Source organism: Ambystoma mexicanum, chromosome 2q (genome assembly GCF_040938575.1).
Source record: "Ambystoma mexicanum isolate Mex_15411 chromosome 2q, UKY_AmexF1_1, whole genome shotgun sequence".
Lineage (NCBI taxonomy): Eukaryota > Metazoa > Chordata > Amphibia > Caudata > Ambystomatidae > Ambystoma > Ambystoma mexicanum.
This window is the reverse complement of record NC_090924.1, coordinates 248,280,398-248,301,956: the sequence shown is the minus strand read 5'-3', so window position 1 is coordinate 248,301,956 and position 21,559 is coordinate 248,280,398. Positions and strand designations below refer to the sequence as shown.

The 21,559-nt window shown below is 48.8% G+C and overlaps 1 protein-coding gene across 1 annotated transcript in view; it reads left to right on the top strand.

Moving 5' to 3' along the window:
* GET4 (guided entry of tail-anchored proteins factor 4) overlaps positions 1-21,559 on the top strand; it is a 621,709-nt gene that overhangs the window by 326,057 nt on the left and 274,093 nt on the right. The window contains exon 5 of the mRNA XM_069647221.1: positions 16,536-16,674. Within this exon, the coding sequence (XP_069503322.1) occupies positions 16,536-16,674 (139 nt within the window). The remainder of the gene's footprint in view (positions 1-16,535; positions 16,675-21,559) is intronic.

The window sequence follows — 21,559 nt, the reverse complement described above, 5'->3', positions numbered from 1 at the left end:
GGCGGAGAGTAGAGGAAGGCAGATTGAGAAAGAGGCTGTTGCAGTAGTCCAGCCTAAAGGGAACCAGGTCTCTGGAGACGGTGAAAGTCTGGGTGAAAGTGAGAAAGGGAAGAGTCCCTTTGAGGAGGTGCAGCTGGTAGTGGGACGACTTTGCGACGTCTGAGATGTGAGGAGAGAAAGAGAGAGTGGAGTCGAAGATGACACCAAGGTGTTTGGCCTCACAGGAAGCGGCCCCAAGGCAGGTGGCCAGGGTGAGAGAAGGAAAGCAGGGGGAGGGGCCCCAATGGGATGGCATTAAGGCAGAGATTGTTGGAGGCGCACCAATCCTGAATCGCAGATAGATAGTCCAGGAATGAGCGAGAGGAGAGGAGGCAGTGGGGAGCCTGAAGTAAAGCATAGTGTCATCCGCATGACACTGAAAGTTAGAGGAGAAGGTAGAGATCAGGTGTGCCAAAGGGGCCAAGTGGAGGTCGAAAAACCAGGGTGAGAGGATGAGCCCCAGGGAACGCCGCAGGTAGAGAAAGGGACCAAGTTGGACCTGGGAGGGGCGTTCCAAGAGGAAGGAGGTCAGCCCTGATCCGTGATGCCAAGGTTCTCACAGTCAATTGGTCAGGATGGCGTAGTTGACCGTGTCAAAAGCAGAGGAAAGATCAAGGTGGCCGAGGACAGAAGGAATGTTGGAATCAAGGTTAGAGAGCAGATGTTTATACCTGTGGTCTCTATTTGCAGACTGACTTCTTGAGTAAATTGAGACCCTCCCCATACGAAATGCATCAGAGCTTCTCCTCTTTTGGTTTCTCACACAGAGATTTATTACCAGCCCCACAAAATGACAAGTGCCACCTAAGCAGCTCAGGGTCCCAATTCTCTCAGGGATACCTTCAGTGTGTAACCAATTTCATTTTCCTTCCATCTTTTACAACTATCCAGTTTGGCCCATAAACCTTTTGAGCTTTTTTGCACTATTAACATTTGTTTTTGTTACTCTCCGTATTTTCTTTCCGATTGTACTTAATGTTGATCAGACAGCTCAAAGTACCTCTTACGTATTAGGTGGGTTTGATGTATATCCTCAATGGTATCCTAACTAGACATACGATGTTCTAGCTCTGTTTCAATACAGTGAATAATATTTATTAATCTAAATATTTGGTATCTGGTTTTGGCATTGCTACTTCGATAGCTTTATTTATTTCATTTTGGGAATTTGATATAGGATAGACCTATCCTAGATGAGCATCAGTTTGTTTCAGAGAACATTTGTTTGTATCAAACATTTCTGATATGAGCATCTGTACATTTAATAGTAATGGGGGCGGGGGGCAGGAGGTTGGTTGCAACCAGATTACAGAAATTACAATGTATGACATTTGTGTCTTTTAAGGCTTGAAACAATGTTTGGGAGTGCCGCTTGAAAAATGTAATTGGAACACTACTACAATGCACCTTATACATTGGTTTTTCTGTTACACATTTTAACAAATCCGGCTAATGGAGATAGGTATTTGCCCTGAATCACATGATGCGTTTACAAGTTCTAAAGTTAGAATTAGGATGTGTGTGGAATCTAAGGGTGTCCTCACTTCTTTCCCCAAAATATCCTCATCCCAGGTGGCAAGGGAAAGGCCGTCGCTCTTGAATCCTGACCCTGTAGGGGGATATGCAAGGAAGGATCATCTGGGAGGAGGAGACTCTGGGAGTGGGGATGAGGCACCCTTGGGTAAGACAGTGTTCCCCCTTTTCCCTTTCATTAGGAATCAAATGTCCCCCAGGCTTTTATGGGATATTTCCAATCCCTTTCCTATTGTGTTAGAAAACCATCTCCCAATGATACTATTCTGGTACTGAGATGAGGAAAAGACCACATAGGCACTTAGATTCAACCTTTATTGACAGACATGCACAAACGCCACTCTGGTACTGGGATGAGGAAGAGGGATGCTGAGTACCAAGCTAGTTGTGAACTTAATGTGAATAGCCTGCAACTAGAGCCAAGGAGGTGGGATAAATGGCCCGCTCAGGTGAGGTTAATGATGGAGAGACTGAAGGAGTAGAGCAGCAGTAGAGTCAAGCGAGGCAGAGGAGAAGGTGCTTGCAGACTGAGAAGCCACAGCTGAAGGTATGGAGACGTGTGTCCGAAGCGCTGCGGAACTACAGCGGAACCAGATTGTGGCCGGTGGTGTCAGAAGGTCTCCGGTGGCAAGGGCAGGCTGCCAACCTCAGAGTCAAGAGGACACCCTCTCCGAAAGCCCGAGGTGTCGGAGACGCAGGAAGAGGGGTTTGCCAAGCTGGGAGCTGCAGCAACGATTTGCCGACCGAAGCGGAGAAGGGCACAAGACAGCATAGCTGGTGAGCGAAGTGAGGCTCAATGACTCCGGGACGCTGTGGTGTGAACCGGGTGGGGAAGGAATGTCCGAGTGCTCAGGAGTGAACGAGCAACAGCAGAGGCAATTTGATTGCAGGTCAAGGAAATGCAAAACCCTGATGTTTAATGGAAGCGATAATCTGAAAGTTGATTAACGGAGCAGATTGCGAATACCGAGCTGTAGCAAACATGGGAAGGCCACGGAGAGGGCCAGAAAAGCAGTAAATATGGAAACTTGAAATTGAATGAGAAGCCCATGAGCAATGTGCAAATTCCCAGCAATAGAGTGATCAAGGTATTTGCAGTTAAGTTGTAGTGGATCTGAATGAACTACAATTTTGAAGACTGAGCCAATGGAAAATACTGAGTGAATGCTACACGGGTGGAACACAGAGAAAAGCGTTCCCAGATATAAAGGAACTGAATAAGCGTTGGTAATGAATATAAAGAATTGTGAATTGTGAAAAGCAAGCATTGGCAAGAGCCAAGAGGAACTGTACAAGATGAAAGTTGAAACTATGGAAGCATTATGTTAAAGCCTGATATTGCAACAAATGAATGGTGGCAAAACAAGTGTTGAACTGAAATAATATAATTCTCATACCACTGTTGAGCTGAAGCAGTGATGGTGTGAGTGTGGAAAAAAAGCCAATCTGGCATGACCGGTAATGGGTGGACCGGGTGGTCTGACAACTGCGCCTAGACCGAGTACACCCCAATAAAGAGAGGCCACTTGACTCCTCCTAGAAGTTGAATATCCAGAGAAGCTTGTACTTTTAGAACATAAAGAGTTCAACTTTGCGCTATTGAGTGCCAAAAAGACAAAGCTGGGAAGAATCCAGAGGAAATGTGGTGTTGTGAAACCCGTGAAAGACTTGAAAGCTTGGGGGAGGGAACCCCTTTGAGATTGAAAGTGAACTATTTGGAATCATGGGTAAGGGAGAGCCCTTTACGACCAAGAGCTGGAAAAAGCTCTGAACCTTTGTTTGAACACTTTTTCAGTTGATGCAGACATCCCTACACAGTTTGAACAAATAGATGTGAAGGCAAGCATAGGTTTTGGACAAAGACGGACATTTAATTTGGACTTCCTGACACAGACTATCCTTAGTTTGTTAGGTAGGGAAATCCCACTTTAGCATAGGGCAAGGTAGGCCTTACACCATACTCTTACTGATTTGTATTGAGTTCATAGCCCAAACATTACTCTGTACTCTGTCTCTACTGCCTGATGTCAGGAGTGGGATGCATCTCAACCAATATAAGTTTGGGAACCCTAAAGTTTGAGAAATTGAGTTCCAAAGCATCAGACCCCTCAGTAGCCACAGAAGACTATTGGGTTTGACATCTGTAGTAGTAGGGAAGAGGTCATTCCCCCAGGTGAAAGGAGATTGATGCACACCGACCTTGTTTTGATTCTCTCACCACATACCTACATTAGGCTGGCTCCCAAGTTGGTGTTAACATGGAGGTTTGGGATTGATGTATTGGCCGGGGTGATAGATCTAGACTTTAGGTGAGACATAAAGGCGTTACTGTAGAATCACGGTAAGGATCCCTTTCAGATACATCAAGGGGATAAAATTGCACAAGGAGTGATAAGAGGGCAATGTTTCCTACGGTAAAGGAAGAGGCCGGGAGAGAGATTACAGAGAAGGGCACCCGTGACTTTGGGGAAGCTGACAAACCACATGACACACAAAACCTGAGCTACGAAGAGTCATGGAGGAAGAACCGTTACTCCTCCCAACTTGACCTTTTCTTAGCTTCACCAGAAATACGGAAAAAGTCATCACGGAAACTGGGAGTCTTTTTCCACCAAGTTCTCTTTTCCTGCCACAGATCTGAAGAAATGGTATGTCTCCCAGCAAGCGCTGAAGACACCAGTGTCTGAGCTCCAAGCGCCCCGTGGGCGGTACCCTCGGGAAACCCTCTGGGGAATAAAACCTGATACAGGTAAGACCAGAGAACCTCCAATATTAGACTGTAGTAGTTTGTGGTGAAGGTTGACTGAGTGGACCGTGCTCTGTGCACAGAGGAGAATCTTGTTGGTGCCGGAATCAGGGCGCTCTGATGGCTTAAGGAGCAGCACGGCAATGGAAACGGGTATGCGGTGCCGGAGCCGGAGGCTCTAAAGTGCTTAATGAGAAGCCGTGAAGGAAGGAGCTGTATGGCAAAGGAGGCGGATAGGAGGTGACGGATCATGACGCTCGGCTGGGCTGAAAGAGACGCTGAGTGAAAGGCACAGAACGACAAAGGGGGAGGAAACACAGAGCTGCGGAGCTAGGAGAATGGAAGCCGAGCGGGAGTCAAGGTGAAAGAAAGGAGCAGAAAGGAGGATGAAATGGAGGAAAAGAATAGGCCGACCGAAGTCTGTGAGAACAAGAATAGGTAGAAAGGTTTTTCTGCAAGCAAGCGTAATGCTAAGAAAGCTGCACAAAGTGTGGAGCGGGTTGCGACACACCTACCCATTCCTTCCTGCAGGTCATTCTAGAGAGAGGGCCATGAGAGAGGACAACCCTTTTTCTTTTTGAACCATGGGTTGCTGTATAGAGTGGACACTACTCCAGAGGGCCTAGCTAGGACAAAGCTTGTAATACCCACAACCCATAAGTCGATGTTTCTGGAGATAGCTCACTCTTGCCTAATGGGTGGTCATTTAGATCGAACCAAGACACAGGCCCAGATTTTGAATACATGTTATTGGCCCGGGATCTGTGCTGATATCAAGACATTCATATAGTCCTGTGACATATGCCAGAAGACCAGTGCCCAAATGCCACCTCCAGTCCCATTACAACATCTCCCAATAATTGAAGGCCCATTTTCCCAACTAGAGAAGGATATCGTAGGTCCCCTTGAAACATAATTAGGGAATCAATACATCCTCGTCATAGTAGATTGTCACACGATATCCCGAAGCCTTTCGCCTTTGAGCCAACACCACCCAGCAGATCCTGAAACACCTACTTCCTTTTTTCTCAAGAGACCTTAACAGATCAAGGCTCTACATTTATGAACACGCTCGTGGGGGAAGTGAAACGGTTATTACACATCACCACTCTTAAGACTTCAGTGTACCATCCTCAAACCGATGGCCTTGTGGAAAGATTTAACACTGAAAACAATGTTGCGGAAGTTAGTAGAACAAGATGGAAGGAATTGGGATCAAATGATGCTGTCAGCTTTATTTGCCATTGTGAAAATACCTCCGGCCTCTACAAGCTTTTCGCCGTTTGAATTACTGTATGGACGGGAACCCTGAGACATCCTAGATATGTTAAGGGAAACCTGTGAGGAAAGAGAGGAAGCCACAATCCCATTTTTTGAAACCGCACATAGGCTTAAAGAACATATGACTGCGGTAAGATCTTTATTTCAGACCCATATGACCAAAGCTGATGAACAACAGGAAACATCATATAATCAAAAGGCCACCTTAGGTTCTTTTTTGGTAAGACAAAAAAAAATCCTAGTCTTACTACTAACCTCAGAGAACAAACTAATACCTAACTGGCATGGACCAAATGAGGTACTATAACAGTTTTTTTGTTTGTTTTCTTCCCTTCTACCCCCCTTCCTGCCGCCTTCCTGCACTTCTCCCTCCTCCCCCCAGCCCTGCCTCATTTTATAGCACTTGCACGTTCCCAATGTTTCAAGACCTTTTAAGAAAGTTTTTGTTTTATAACTTCTTCGTCATCCCTATTCTCCCCCACACCCCCCTGTCTTGATGCGCCTTGAAACACAATTTTTGCTGTATAGTGCACATTATAAATAAAAGTATGTATCCCTCCGGGTATTAGTAACAATAAAAAACAAGATATGTATGATCTACTCAGCCAATTCACAGAAGGGTGAAGTGATTTTTATCACCATATCTGCACCCTGAAGGCAAAGTTGTACATTTGAAACCTTATAGGCTACCCGAGGCTAGGAAAGAGACCATTGTCCAGGAAGTCAAGCAAATGCTGGACTCCAATATTCTCCAGCATGGGGTCTGGCATGGATTCACATGCTCATGAATATTCCCCGTCGTCAGGCTGGGAATCCTCGGTAAAGAAAAAACCAGTATCAGTTTCGTTTCTGATCTGTCTTTCGTAGTAATAACCAATCACTGGTCTCTGCGTCATACTGACCACAGCCAATGACTGCCCTCTACCTAAGCACCGCCTCTGGCAGCCATCTTCAGATTTTTACCGCACGTTCATGTGTTGGGATCCTCGTGCTATTGCTCTCGAGCGTTAGTGCTATTTTTTCGCGCTTTTTCACAAAAACTTCGATCTTTCGGTCAAAAGAGCCTCAAGCTCCACCGATCCTACATCCGATCAACGGGGACCCGTGTCGGATTCATCTGTGCCCCTCAAGGGTGAAGATTTCGTCGAGCTACACTTCGGAGGACTCCAGAAGCTTCTCAGGCCCGGTCTCGGAGATGGCCCAGGAGAAGGGAAGCTCGACGCCCGGAAAGCTGTTCAGGGCCTGCCCTGGATGCCAGCTGCAGAACGTCTTCAAGGAGGACGAACACTCTTTCTGCCTTTACTGCCTTCATGGGGACAAGACGCACGTGGAGAAGGACTGTGCGTTTTGCGGCAACATGTCGGAACGGACCATGAAGGACCGCCATCAACGTCTCGCCAGCTGGCTGGAGGGTAAGAGCCCGTCTGGCGAGAAGAAGAAGAAATCTGAGCGGTCTTCTAAGACCTTTGAGGGCGCCCCGGCGACGGGGGCCCAACATAAGGCCAAGCACCGCGAGTCCGCTGGCACCGGGAGCGCCGAACGGTCGGGCTCTACGGGCGCCAGGCAGGGCGCACCCTCCCCGGCACCATCAACCACGAGCCAACGCTCTGGGTCGGGTAAGAGGAAGGCCGAGCACCCGGCGAAGCTCCTGGAGAGACCCCGGTCGAGCTCTAAGGCAGAGGAGGAGCGTGGCAGTGCCCCCTCCCTCAAGGATAAGGCGGTGAGCGCACCTAAGGTGGTGAAGGCCTTGATCCATTCGACCAAGCCCTCTATCGAAACGGTCGCGGCGGCCCTGGCCCAGCCTGTGGAGGCTGCACCAGTGGTGGCGGCCTCGGGGCCCAGAATCTCCCTGCCTCCTCGGAGGGAGTCTTCTTTCGTGCCCATCGATAGGACCCCCGTGAAACCCTCCGTGGTGAAGAAGGGGGGGCAGGGCGTCGTCGTAGATTCGGCCTCAACCTCAGAAGAGGAACTGATCGAGGTCTTAAGCCACGGCCTAGGCGTGGAACAAGACCAGCCCGTCGGAATGGGCCCCGACGCAGGTGACGACGACGACATCGTCGAGGATACCGACGGGGCCCCTGCTCGCCCGTCGGATTCCCCTCTGCCAGCGCCGCAAGACAACTCAGCGGCCATTTTGTTGGCTATACAGTCCTTATGCTCCGAGATAAGGACGAGACTACCGTTACCGACGGAGGAACCTCTCCCGTCGGGGGATCCAGAACCGGGACCTTCTGGTGTTCCCCCTACCAAGAAAAGAAGGATCCATCCACCGCCTCCTTTTCAACCATCGCGCCCCGTCCAGCCCTCCTCCCCGTCCACCCGAGGGGATGATACGGGGACTGACACGGCAGCGACGGGTACGGACGACGAGGCATACGACGAGGATTTTCCGTCGTCGCCTCCCCCCAGGGCTTCTCCGCCCGACGAGATTGGATCGTTCCACTCAATGATCGCCAGGGCATCCGAGCTTTTCCAACTCTGCCCTGAGGAGAAGAAAAAGGAAGGCTTCCTTTACCAACGGCGCGAGACCAAGAGGAAGACGGTCCTCGCAGTGCCTCTGTTGGACGACATTTGGGATGAGGGCCTTTCCCTCCTCAAGAACCCTTCCACGACGCCAGCGAAAAGAGACCGGTACGAGAAAAAGTACCGGGTCCCGGACTCGGCCCCCCTATGCCTCCGGGCGCAGCCTACCCCGGACTCCGTCGTCTCCGCGGCAGCCAGGAAGAAAGCGGGGGGGGGTGCGGCCTCCACGTCGACTTCCCCGCCGGACGGCGAGGGAAAGAAATTGGATGCCATGGGACGCAGAGTCATCTCGTCGGCGGCGACGACGATTAAAGCGGCCAACGCCTTGGCTATCGTGGCCCGCTACGACAGGGAACTCTGGTACAAGATAGCTCCCCTGCTGGATTTTCTGCCGGACGACAAGAGGGCGGAGGCCCTTGAGATCCTGCAGGAAGGTGAGGTGGCCTCGGACCACGCCATCACCGTGGCGACGGACATCGCCGACACTGGGTTCCGCCAGATGGGCAACGGCGTTTGCCTTCGACGTCGCGGATGGCTCAAGGCTACGGACTTTCGGCAGGACGTCCAGAACAGGGTCCTGGACATGCCCTTCGACGGGAACAACCTGTTTGGGAAGACAGTGGACGATTCCCTTCAGGCCATCAAGGCGGATACGGAGACGGCCCGGGCCCTTGGAGTGCTGCAGCAACGGCGGACGCCCTTTCGGAGCGGCGGAGGCAAGGGCGCCTCCAAAGGTTCCGGCGGCGGTTTCGCTTCCTACCGTCAAGCGGCCCGCTCGTCGTCGCAAGAGGCCTACAGAGGACGAGGCAAGTCTGGCGGCCCCCGCCGTCGTCGCCAAGGAGGCCAAGGCGGCAAGGCCGCGTCCAAGCAGGATTGAACCGGCCGTGGGGTCGGGCCCCCACCGAAGCACCCCGGTGGGAGGCCGGCTGGCGGGCTTCGTCAGCGTGTGGGAGTCCATCTCCACCGACCGTTGGGTGCTGGACGCCCTGGCCCGGGGCCACGCGCTCGAGTTTCAAAGAAGGTGCCCGCGCGTCCCCCCCGTGGCCAGGAAAGAACTTCACGTCCCTCAACTTCTCCTGGAGGTAAAGGCGATGCTCAGGAAGGGCGCCATCGAACTCGTCCCAAAGAGGCTTCGGGGCTCCGGAGTCTACTCGCGTTACTTCCTCGTGAAGAAGAAGACGGGAGGATGGCGCCCCATCCTGGACCTGCGACGCCTGAACAAGTTCATCAAGGCGCAGAAGTTCCGGATGGTCACCCTCCAGCACGTCCTGGGTCAGCTGGAGGAAGGAGACTTCCTATCGTCGTTGGATTTGGAGGATGCCTACTTCCACATTCCCATCCTAAAGGGGCACCGAAAATTCCTCAGATTCGTGGTCCAAGGGCGTCATTACCAGTTCAAAGCCCTTCCCTTCGGACTGCGGTCGGCACCCAGGGTTTTCACCAAGTGCCTCGCACCGGTGGCGGCGCAGCTGCGCCGTGAGGGGATTCACGTCTACCCCTACCTGGACGACTGGCTCATCCGCGCCAAGACGAGGGAGCTCGCCGTGGTCCACACGGCAAGGACCGTCCAACTCCTCACGGACCTGGGATTCTCCGTGAACTACGCCAAATCCCACCTGGTGCCCGCGCAAGTCGCACTGTTTCTGGGAGCGAGGCTCGACACAGTGTCCCTTCTGGCCTCCCCGTCGGAGGAGAGGACCAGGACCATCTTGGGCAAGGTGCAACGGATGTTGGTGGCCGACGCGGCCAAGGTGAGGTCCATCAAGTCCCTCCTCGGGATGATGTCTTCCTGCATCTACCTCATTCCCATGTGCAGGCTCCGGATGCGCCCGTTGCAAGAGTTCCTGGATGCGCGCTGGATCCAGACGACGGGCAGCTTCGAGGAAAGGATCAAGCTCGACGAGAGTTCCCGACGAGCGATACGGTGGTGGGGCACCCGCGCGCATCTGACGGCGGGCATGGACTTCCAGACCCCAGCCCACCAGGTGACTGTGACCACGGATGCCTCCCTAGAAGGGTGGGGAGCGCACACCGAAAATCTGCACGCAAGGGGACTCTGGCTCCCGACGGAGAAGTCCCTGCATATCAACGTCCTGGAGCTCCGTGCAGTGTTTTGGGCCCTCAGGTCCTTCCTTCCGTCCCTCAAGGGCAAGGTGGTGAGGATCTTCACCGACAACACCACCACCATGTTTTACATCAGGAAACAGGGCGGAACCAGGTCCCCAGCGCTGTCCAAGGAGGCGCAGGACCTGTGGCATTGGGCCGTCGCCCAAGGGATTCTTCTGGTGCCGTTTCATCTGGCAGGGATAAAAAACACCATCGCCGACTCACTCAGCAGGGAGCTGCGCTCGTGCCACGAGTGGGAACTACGGCAGGATCTGGTGGATCGCCTCTTCCGACGGTGGGGCACACCCCAGATCGACCTGTTCGCGACGGCGACGAACACCAAGTGCCGGAGGTTCGCCAGCAGGTTTCCCCAGACGAGGAGCATGGGCGATGCTTTCTCGTTCCCCTGGGAGGGCCTGTTCCTCTACGCGTTCCCTCCCTTGCCTCTGCTAATCCGGCTCGTCAACCAGCTCAAGAGGTCACGGTGCAGGATGATCCTCGTCGCACCTGCGTGGCCGAGGCAGATATGGTTCCCGGACCTTCTGGACTTGTCGGCGTCCCCGCCAATCAAGCTGCCGGCGGACGCGGATCTACTCTCCAGGGAAGGAGGCGCCATCCTCCACCACGACCCGAAGTCGCTGAACTTGCAGGCCTGGCTCCTGCAGCGCTAGAGTTTGGAGGATACGACATACCGGCCGACTGCAGAGAGGTTCTTGCAAAGGCCAGGGCGTCCTCGACTCTTAAATGCTACGGACACAAATGGAAGAGGTTCTCTGTCTGGTGCCACGCACAGAAGATTAACCCTCTACGGATTACGGCTCCCCAAGTGCTGCCGTACCTGCTGACGCTGGCCAAAGCTGGTCTGGCACACGCGTCCATCAAGATTCATCTTGCTGCGATCTCCCGATACACCAGAACCACGGGCAGGACGTCCTTGTGGTCTCATCGTCTGGTGAAAGAGTTCATGAAGGGACTGTTCAGATCGTTCCCGCCGGTGAAGGCTCCGGCCCCGGCGTGGGAGCTCAACGTGGTACTGACCAAACTCATGGGACCTCCGTTCGAGCCTCTGCACTCGGCCCCGTTGAAGTTTCTATCGTGGAAAACAGCTTTTCTCGTGGCCATCACCTCCGCACGACGAGTGGGAGAGATCCAGGCCCTTTCCTGCAAGGCACCGTACTTGACTTTCCACGACACGAGGGTAGTGCTCAGGACGCACCCCTCCTTCATGCCCAAGGTACCGTCGGACTTTCATCTCAACGAACCCTTGGTGTTACCTGTGTTCTTCCCGTCGCCTTCGTCGCCGGCTGAGAGGACTTTGCACTCGCTGGATGTAGCTAGAGCGCTGAAGTTCTACGTGGACCGCACGAAAGGTTTTCGGAAGACGTCACAACTCTTTGTGAACTTTGGACCTGTCAATCAGGGGAAGGCTCTCTCGAAGGCTTCCATCTCCAGATGGCTCTCCGGCTGTATCATGTACTGTCACCGGTTGGCAAACCGACCGCTGCCTGGCCGTCCGAGAGCCCATTCCACCAGAGCGATCGCAGCTACCACGGCGTTCCTATCTGGTGTGCCCCTGCTGGACATATGCAGGGCTGCTACGTGGAGGTCGACGCACACCTTCACGAAATTCTACTGCGTCGACCGGGATTCCAGGGAGGAGTCCAGGGTCGGCCAAGCAGTGCTGCGCAACCTGTTCGCCTGAGGTGAGCCTGGTGAGGAGGTAAGATGCTTAATGTTGAGTTGATGGGATGCTTAATGTTGAGCCTTTGCCACCTCCCGTGGTTGTGCATGTGTGTACTGCTATGTATTCTTTATTCATGAGCATGTGAATCCATGCCAGACCCCATGCTGGAGAAGGAACAAGTTACTTACCTGTAACTGTTGTTCTCCAGCATGGGTCTGGCATGGATTCACATGCGAACCCTCCCGCCTACCCCTCTGCGGCTCTTCACTTGGTCATACTGCCACTTCACGTGCTTCCAAATCTGAAGATGGCTGCCAGAGGCGGTGCTTAGGTAGAGGGCAGTCATTGGCTGTGGTCAGTATGACGCAGAGACCAGTGATTGGTTATTACTACGAAAGACAGATCAGAAACGAAACTGATACTGGTTTTTTCTTTACCGAGGATTCCCAGCCTGACGACGGGGAATATTCATGAGCATGTGAATCCATGCCAGACCCATGCTGGAGAACAACAGTTACAGGTAAGTAACTTGTTCCTTATACAACCCTCCACCAGTCCTTGGTCTTCCCCCATAGTATTAGTAACTAAACCGGATGGAAGATGGAGGTTTTTGTATAATGCAATTGTCTCGGGAGGATAGCTCAGGGCCAACGTGCTCGCCTTGGAAGCAAGACGACACGGAGCAACACAGGTTCGATCCCCGGGTCCGTGCTTAGAAACCTCTGGGTATTAAGCACGTTATAAATAAACTATGATATCATAATTTCACCTTTGATGTGTATCCCATACCTCGCATTGACGATCTTATCGACTGCCCTTGGAAACACGGTCTATCTCTTTACCATAGACCTTACAAAAGCCTATTGGCAGCTTCCATTGTACGGTCCTGGTAAAGATAAAACAGCCTTTGCTACACCTCTAGGTAGAGCCCCGGCAACATTCCAACGGTTGATGGATAAAATTTTGCAACCTTATTCTCACTTTTGCAGGGCCTACATAGACCACATTGTGATCCATAGTAAGACCTGGGAAGATCGTGTCGATCATTTATACACCATCATGAGAGTCTTAAGAGCCACAGGATTAACAGCCAATCCCAAGAAAAGTAAGTTGGCTCCATCTGGTGTTAAATACTTGGGTTTTTTTTTGTGTGTAATGGCCTGGTACAGCCACAACAAGAAAAAGTTAGAGCCTTTCTAGACGCTCCCATACCCAAAACCAAGAAAGATCCAATGGCATTTCTAGGAATGATTGGCTATTATCTGTAGGTAAGCCCCTAGACGCTCCCCAGAAAAAATACAACCTGTGAGGGAAGAAGACCCAATACACCTCTTGCAAGGATAACCAGGTTTATTTCCACACAAAAATGGAAAGCGCCAACAAAGAACTTGCCGTGGAACGTTCTGCCAAAATCTGCATGAGCAGCACATTATGAAGGTACACTACATCATCAGTGACCTCATCACATACAGTAAAAACCTGTGTGGCTGGTTGGTGAGACCCTATACATAGGCAGCTTGCTCCATAGGGGATGCCAGGCCATTTCCCCCAACCCTGTCTGGCCATCTTCTTCCATGTGGCTGATGCTGCATTCGTCATCGGTCACAAGGCGGCTAATTTGCAGTTATGTACAGAGTAAACCGTACATCTCTATGTACCAGTGCACCTGGTACAAGCAGACCGGGACCCTGGCGAAAAGCCAAGGTCATACTAGCTTCCACACTTCACCCGCTCCCAGACAGGCCGGCACCTTTCCAAGGTCTTCCACCCTCGTTCTTGGGCTATAATGGTATCCCTCCCTGCACCTCGCAACATAAATCATGTAACCCATAAGTTAGGCAAGAAAGCGCTGCCTTGATCGATCATGGGTCTAACAGGTTTATGGTCCGTGTTCTGGGTCTGGCTGGTACCTTGGAATTCAGAGGTCTTTAAGCTAGGACATTTGGGTGCTATAACTTTACATAAACAACTAATGGGTGTAATCGAGAAACCTTTTGGATAGACAAACTTGGGAGCCTTTACCCAAATGGCCTAAATGAAGAGATTAACTATCACTGTTACATTTGAATCATTGTTTTCCATGCTTGACTTAAGAGGATTATGTTGATACATGAGTGACTAATCAGGATTCCCTTCCTCTACCAATGTACATTTGTACCGGGACACTTTGGATGACCTCTCTCTCTGAGGGGGTCATTCATGTCTTTTATTATAGGATTCAATATGAATTGTTATCACATTAGGATCTAATTACCAACGTTTACACACCATTGTCGCCCTTCCCGAACTTAGGTTTGGGACCCAAGGTAGCGCCTTCCGGGGGCTACCGCATGCGACTGGTGTATTTAATATAAATGTACATGATATATCCACGATTACACCCATTAGTTGTTTATGTAATGGTTTAGATACATATGCTACCCTTGCATGATTTTTTCCATATAGTGCAGTGTGTCGAATATGCTTATTATTTTTATTATTATTATCACAATGTTTGTTTATTTTATTTGACATTTTCACTCATTTATACACAATTGTCAGTATGTTTTCTATGTCTATTAGCCTTTTTTCTTATATTCAATTTTCTGTTCTTTTCCTTTTTATAATTCTACATTTATCAGTAGCTTCACTGTAAATTATTTTTCATCTCGATTCCTGGCTTGAATTGCCTGATTGCATAGAGTGCAATCGTCAGTATGTTTTCTATGTCTATCAGCCTTTTTTCTCATACATTTTTCGATTGGTTTCCATGTATAATTCCGCAATCATCACCAGCTTTACTGTAAATTCTTTTTTATTTGAATTCTTGGCTTGATTTGTCAGATTACATAGAGTGTAATCGGCAGTATGTTTTCTATGTCTATAAGCCCTTTTTTTTAATATTTATTTTCGATTTTTTCCCCTTCTATAATTCCGTAATTATCATCAGCTCTACTGCAAATTCCTTATTTCTATGATTCTTAGCCTGAATTGCCTGATTACATAGAGTGCAACTGCCTATCGGCATTGCGTCGATTAATGGACACATTTGGGTCACGTGTTTATATTAGTATGAGTAACCTTGGGAACGCTGTTCCCTGGCAATGCGGAACGGCGTCCCCTGCTTGACCGCAATCCCAGCCTCAGTACACTCGTAGCTTTACGAGTACAGGTAAGCATGCAGACCTCTACAACTAGTTTCAATGACAAATTCTGAGACAATCCACTAAAACACATGTTGTTGCACCTACAGATTGAAGAATTGATTTGGTCTGGTTTCCAGACCTTTGATCTTGCGTGAAGTTGTTGTCAACTCCCTGCACATTTTTTCCACGGGCTACCTCGATCCCTTGAGGTAACTTTTCTTGGTTTTCTGATCATGTTCAAATCAACTGAGTTATTTGAGTTACACAATATTTATTTTGGTATCTTTTCTTTTCCCTACTGTGTGGCTTAATTCACCTTTTCCATATACCTTGCAACTCATCGGAAATTGGTATGTTATTTTTACATTGTTTTCACGCATGGTTATATTTTGTATCACAATCACAATTTTGTTTGTTTTTCAAAACTTGATACTTTTGGTATAAATGTTCCACAGTTTGTGTAAATTGGACCTGCCCTTATGAAGGAGCTGTATGCTCCGAAATGCATTGGCACTTTATGTCTATAACAATTATGGGATGAGTTAGCCGCGGCCTCACTAAGATTTTATTAGTGACCAACTTGGAATTTTCTTTTTGATAAACGCATATTACTTTTGGACCCGACTAAGAGATTTATTTGGATGAGTTACGTTCTGTAAATATAGTGAACATTTACTAGTTGACCCTAATTTTGCAAATTGCACTGCCCTTGGTAGGGCTTAAACAGAGAGCGGCTGTGTGGCCAGGTTTGTTACCTGGTCTTCTGTATATTTTCAAGTTGGGCATTACCCCAAGCTCTTGGTGATTTTTAGTCAGTTTATAGCCCAAACTTTACTCTGTTGTCTGTGTCTACACTACTGCTTGATGCCTTCACAGATTGCAGGTTTCTGGATTCCAAAGCCAGAAATGAATCCTTGTATAAGGCCACATGTCTAATTAATAAAATTACTGACCAATATCAACCATGAAGTAATGTGTAGATCGGGGTGCATGGAAGTGTTGGTATAGGTCATACAAGGGCTGAGATGCCTTGTCGTTTTGTTTATGAAGCATTTCTGTTCTATCACTAGGTGACAGAAATTCTCAACGTTTCGTAACTAGGTAGCCTATGGATAAAGTAGGAGTCATAACAAATGTAACTCTAATCAATTAAATCAACCAAAAAGATGTAAAAGTCGCTGGTTCAGTTCTTTTTCTAATCCCTATTTTACTGTAGTGTTTAGTTTTTTATGGAACAAAGAGGTGGGGTTAAATTGGTGGTTCTGAAATAAGAATGACTTTACCTTCTGTTCATTCGTAACAGATCTATGCAGGATTATTAGGATATTTTAAATATCATCTTGCCCAAGTTTTCCATGTACTGCATTGTACAGATCTACTTTATTAGAGCCTCTTCCTTAGAAATGTTTTTGCAAATTGATTCTCATGCATTATTAATGGAAACCATGTGAATTGGAAGCTGCACGTGGTTCATTCTAATTCTGCACTTTCCTTTCAGAGCAAAACTATTGTGAATCTCGATATCACTTCTTGCACTCTACGGACGGCGAAGGATGTGCTAACATGCTAGTTGAATATTCAGCCAATCGGGGTTATCGCAGCGAAGTGGACATGTTTGTAGTGCAAGCAGTCTTACAGTAGGTGCCTAGTGCTCATTTGTTTCTTAGTCTTTCCATATTTAGTGTCATTGAGCATGTGTGCAAGGCAGTATCCCTTGGAAATCATTCAGCTGATAATCTTGTGTGAAAGTTTTGGTAAATATGTATTGCTGCAAGCAACATTTTTCAATGCAAGTGCCTTCATTTTAGCAATTTAGTACTGTAAATAAAAAAAGAGCAGAATCTGCTATATTCTGATGGTCCTGGGAAAATGGAATAAAAAACACACAATTTTGCACTCTTTAATTGGAAGGACAGACTAAATGTTTTTACTGGATAAATGAATGCAAAATGTCTCCAATATATATTCCTGATATAAAAAGGCATATCTACAACTGGGAGTGTACAGTAACAATATTTGCACCTTGAATGATGCATTCATTGAATGCTTGAATGAATTGCAGCATTTCCTTTTTTCCCTTGTGCATTTCCAAATATTAGCACTCGTTATTGAATTACCAATAATATATGCGATAGCGGACTCCATACTGTACTTTATAAGGATATTACACATTATAGAGGTGTGATCAAATGGAGGAACTTGGCCAATGGCCTCTGTAAGGAATGCAACACCAAGGTGATATGCAATATTCTTTGGACATGTGGCGACTTGGATGAGCTGTGGCAGCCGCATGCTGCCGTTCGTTTTCATATTTTGTGTGCGCTACGGAGCGCATGTATTGATGAATTAGTTAAAATTGCATCCAAAATGGCATCCAGTACACTCTATATTATGCGGTAACACAGTATTTTGCTGTTCTGGTGTCTGTTATGCTGTATTCAGCAGAATTATGCATCAGCTCAGTCTCCTGAATGGTAGAGCATTGGGGAGTCTAAGGGGAGGGGTCTCTGGTGTGGGGAGGGAGGTGAGAGAGCTGGAGAGCAATAGAGCTGGAAGAAATCAGTTGACTAGCTTGACAGTAATCCAATCCATCCACAATTGGACAACGCTGTCCCCATGGGGTCTGAAATGCTTTAGAGACACTGCCCCCACTGGCCTCTTACCACCTCCCTCACCGTTAGCTCTACCAAATCATCAGCGCCAGCATGGAAAACACAAGGAGTACAAAGGGGCACCGGAAGATACGAGAGGGCACCAGCAGTTCCACACGCGGGGCAGGCCAGTCTCCTGTTTCCAGCAGCAGCCAATGCTGCATGAGGCCCCTGCACCATTTAGAGGCGAGGACACAATGTGTACAAAGGCAGAGGCTCTCGTGAATGCTGCATCAAGCTGTGCTGATTTCAACCTCCCCAGCCAGCCACTTCCGACAACAGCGAGTGCACTGGTCTAAACTTGTCATCGTGCCCTGGAGTGCTAACTGAATTCCATTGATATTTTTCACATAATACTACATGTCTGATTGGTCTAGATCACTGATCCCAGGTCGAGTTGTCTCCAACTTTCTGGGTGGGCCAAAAAAGTATATTGCGTGCTTGTCGCTGACAATTCCATTCAGAAGACACTTGGAGGTTGCTATAGCTGTGGTTAATTTGCCTTTAGGTACTTGGAAGTAGTCTTCTTAGCTGCCATCACTTCATTGTATATTGAGCAACCAAGCTCAAAAGCTTTTTGCACTATGATTCATTCACAGCTTTTACGAGACCTAATAGAGCTGCACACTCACCCTTGGTTACTGCTCAAGGTATTACCAACTTTCTAATTGGAGATCTGCTGCCTCACGTCCACTCTTCATCCTGGAAGTTAGTGCACTAATGTTGGAACTTGACTTAACGGTACGCCGCGGGATGTTTTTTCGCAGGGTTTTTAACGCAAATTTTTTGCCGAAAAAGCGCATGACATTTCTGGGGGGGGGGGGGGAGAAAAATATATAAATTGGGTGTACGGGAATATAAAAAAAATTAAAGGGGGTGGGGGTTTGGAGGGGATAACCCCCAAAATGAAAAGAAAAAATGTGAGTAGTTTCCGTAAAAAAAAAATCCACGGTAAAAAACCCCACGAAAAAACATCCCGCGATGAAATTACATAGAACAGACCTAACCAGTGCCATCTGTCTGTCCCCTGGACATACTGTCCTGTCGGACTTCTTAGGATATGAATTCCAGTAAACAAAGGCATCAGTAGCCAGATGGCTAATCTCTTGCATTCTTGACTGCTACCTCGCTGCAGGCAGTTGTGGTACCCAAGAAAATACATACTACTGCAGGTCAGGCCAGTGACTTTTAAAGACATAAACCTGGTGGTAATGCAACAAGGGTCTGTTCATTGGTCAGCTGAAGTGAAGGATGCGCGGACAACAGGAAACGGGCAAGTTACTTTAATGGTTTCTGACTCCACGGCACAGAGCAAAACCTGCAGACCACTTTTGAATGGATTGTGTCCTCAACATATTCCTCATCTTTGATAACCTCTTTCCAGCTCCAGGTGCTTTGGAAACATTCTCCTTGGTAGAATACTGCTCCAACGGACAGAAGAGCAAAAAGATCCCTCTTGTAGTACAATTCCTGAAAGGGCTCACCAATGTGTTCCCTCCAGTCCCTTTTATTGTACCAGTTTCTGACTTGAACTTGGTAATCAAATACCCCTTATATGCTTCTTTTGAGCCACTCCGTTCATGTCCTCTGAGGATATTAACTCTCAAAACGGTTAAACTGTAGTTTTTCACCATCCCAGAGGAAGCTGTTAAATTTATAGTGTCTCCGATACCACCTCATAATCCAAATGGAGGCCCTGTGGTGGAAGACTGAGCCTCAATTACCTAGAACCTGTATAGTCTGGTCAATATTGTTTATCCTCCAATGTGCTGATGGTAACAACATTTTCATGGACCAACCACGCATATGCATTTGTCACTTGAGCCAATCCCCACTGTAGGCACCCCACCGGAGCCCGTTAACTGCTTCTCACCAGGCCCTGCCTACCTGTTGACAATCACTCAACTACTCCCATACCTCTGAGCACTTATCATTCATGTTGATGACGTTCTGCCCGCTGTCTAGGCCTGGTGGTGTGGGAAATATGTGACTACTATACGTCCCATTGTTTATTGTACCGCATGATGTTCCATGTCATTTGCATTTGCCCAAGAGGTCCACCACATGGCAACGGAGCACCCCACTGCGTTTGCAATGTTTGCTCTGGTTAGATTGAAGTTTGACATTGGTCCCGGTTGGGCCATTAGCGAGCTGGACCCATGTTGGGTCTCGCCCGCTGATCCCTCTTTTGTGGGGGAATTGGGTTTTGAAGGGTGGGGGGGTGGTTGGGTACACTGCCTGCCAGGAAGGGGTGGTTCGGGAGGGGGGCGGGGTTGGGTTGAGAAACGTTATTGGAAAAGGACCACAAGACATCAGGGGGCCCGCCCGCGTAGGGGCGGATCTCGCCTTAAACGTACTCTGCGACAACAGTTGTGGGATGTTCCCTAGTCTCTTAGAATGCCTACAACAGTGATGTCCTGCAACATTTGGGGTTTGAGTAACTATACCAAGGCTGGTAAAATCATGGCCTACGCTAATAGATATGGTTGCAAAATATTACTCTTGCAGGAAACACGCTCCACGGGCCCTCTGACTAAGTGTATGGCACCATCATGGGGACCCCACAGATATTCCACCTCATACTCCACTCGGGCCAGAGGGGTGTTGACAATTATTCACAAATCACTTAAGTTTGTACTCCACAAGAGCTATATAGACCCGGAGGGAAGTAACATACTGCACTGGGCAATAGCTAATAGAATATCTGTTGAACACCTATGGCCCTAATGTGGACTCCCCCGACTTTGTTGACCTGGTGGTATCTATATTGCTGGGCTATGTGGGGGTGCATATCATCTGGGGGGGTATGAATTTCATATTGGACACTATACTGGACAAAACAGGCACAGCTCCCAGACTACTGTCCGGCGCGGCACGTAGACTGCTAGCACACAGCAAAACGCTCGATATTCGAGACGCATGGAGGGCACTGCATCCACAAACACGCGAGTACACTCGCTACTCCTCAGTACACGATAGCTTCTCCAGAATTGACATGTTCCTACTGTCAAGCGCAATGCTGGGTGGTGGAAACACAAATACTTGCTCGAACTCTATCGGACCACTCACCGATCTTGATATCCCTAGAACTGGGAACACCTGCCCCTACCATCAACACATGGTGATTCAAGTCTTCCACCCTGCAGGATATCGTATTCAAGGCGGACATCCTTGCCGACATCCAGTCCTATTTTAAGCATAATACATGCCAGTCCACCACCATGGGAGTCCGTTGGGATGCTTTCTAAGCCTTCTATCAGGGGAATGTCCATATCTAGGGACGCAGGAGTCCTCAAAACTATAAGAGCAGCCCTTAGCCGCTCCGAAGCCAAACAACGTGAGCTAGAGTGGGCACACCCGACGTCAGTTGACCATGCTACCCTCTCCTAAATTAGCAAAGAACTCCAATTCTTCAATGAACAGGCTACCAGAGAAGTCCAATACTATAGTCGCGGAAGTATGGAGAGGGTGATAGACCCGGCAAAACACTGGCTGCTTTGGCTAGGTGTGAGTGGGGCCAAACTCAGATCACTTGCGTCAAGGATTGTTGGGGGGCAGTACAGTGGTCCGACCAGCAGATCTTGGAAGTCTTTATGGACTTCTACTCGGAACTATACTCCCAACCCCCTGAGAACAGTGATTCCCACATGTGAGACCTCCTCGAGCAGATACCCACGACCTGTATCTCCCCCGCAACCAAACACCAACTGGACTGGAGTCCCCAATCCTACTAGACTAAATAGTTGAGGCCATATCCAGTTTCCCGACAGGCTAACAGCAGAATTATACCAGGAGCACGTAGCTGTACCGGCCCCCAAACTACTTGAAGTATGGAACGAGTCACTCTGGCTAGGGTCCCTTCCCCCCAACA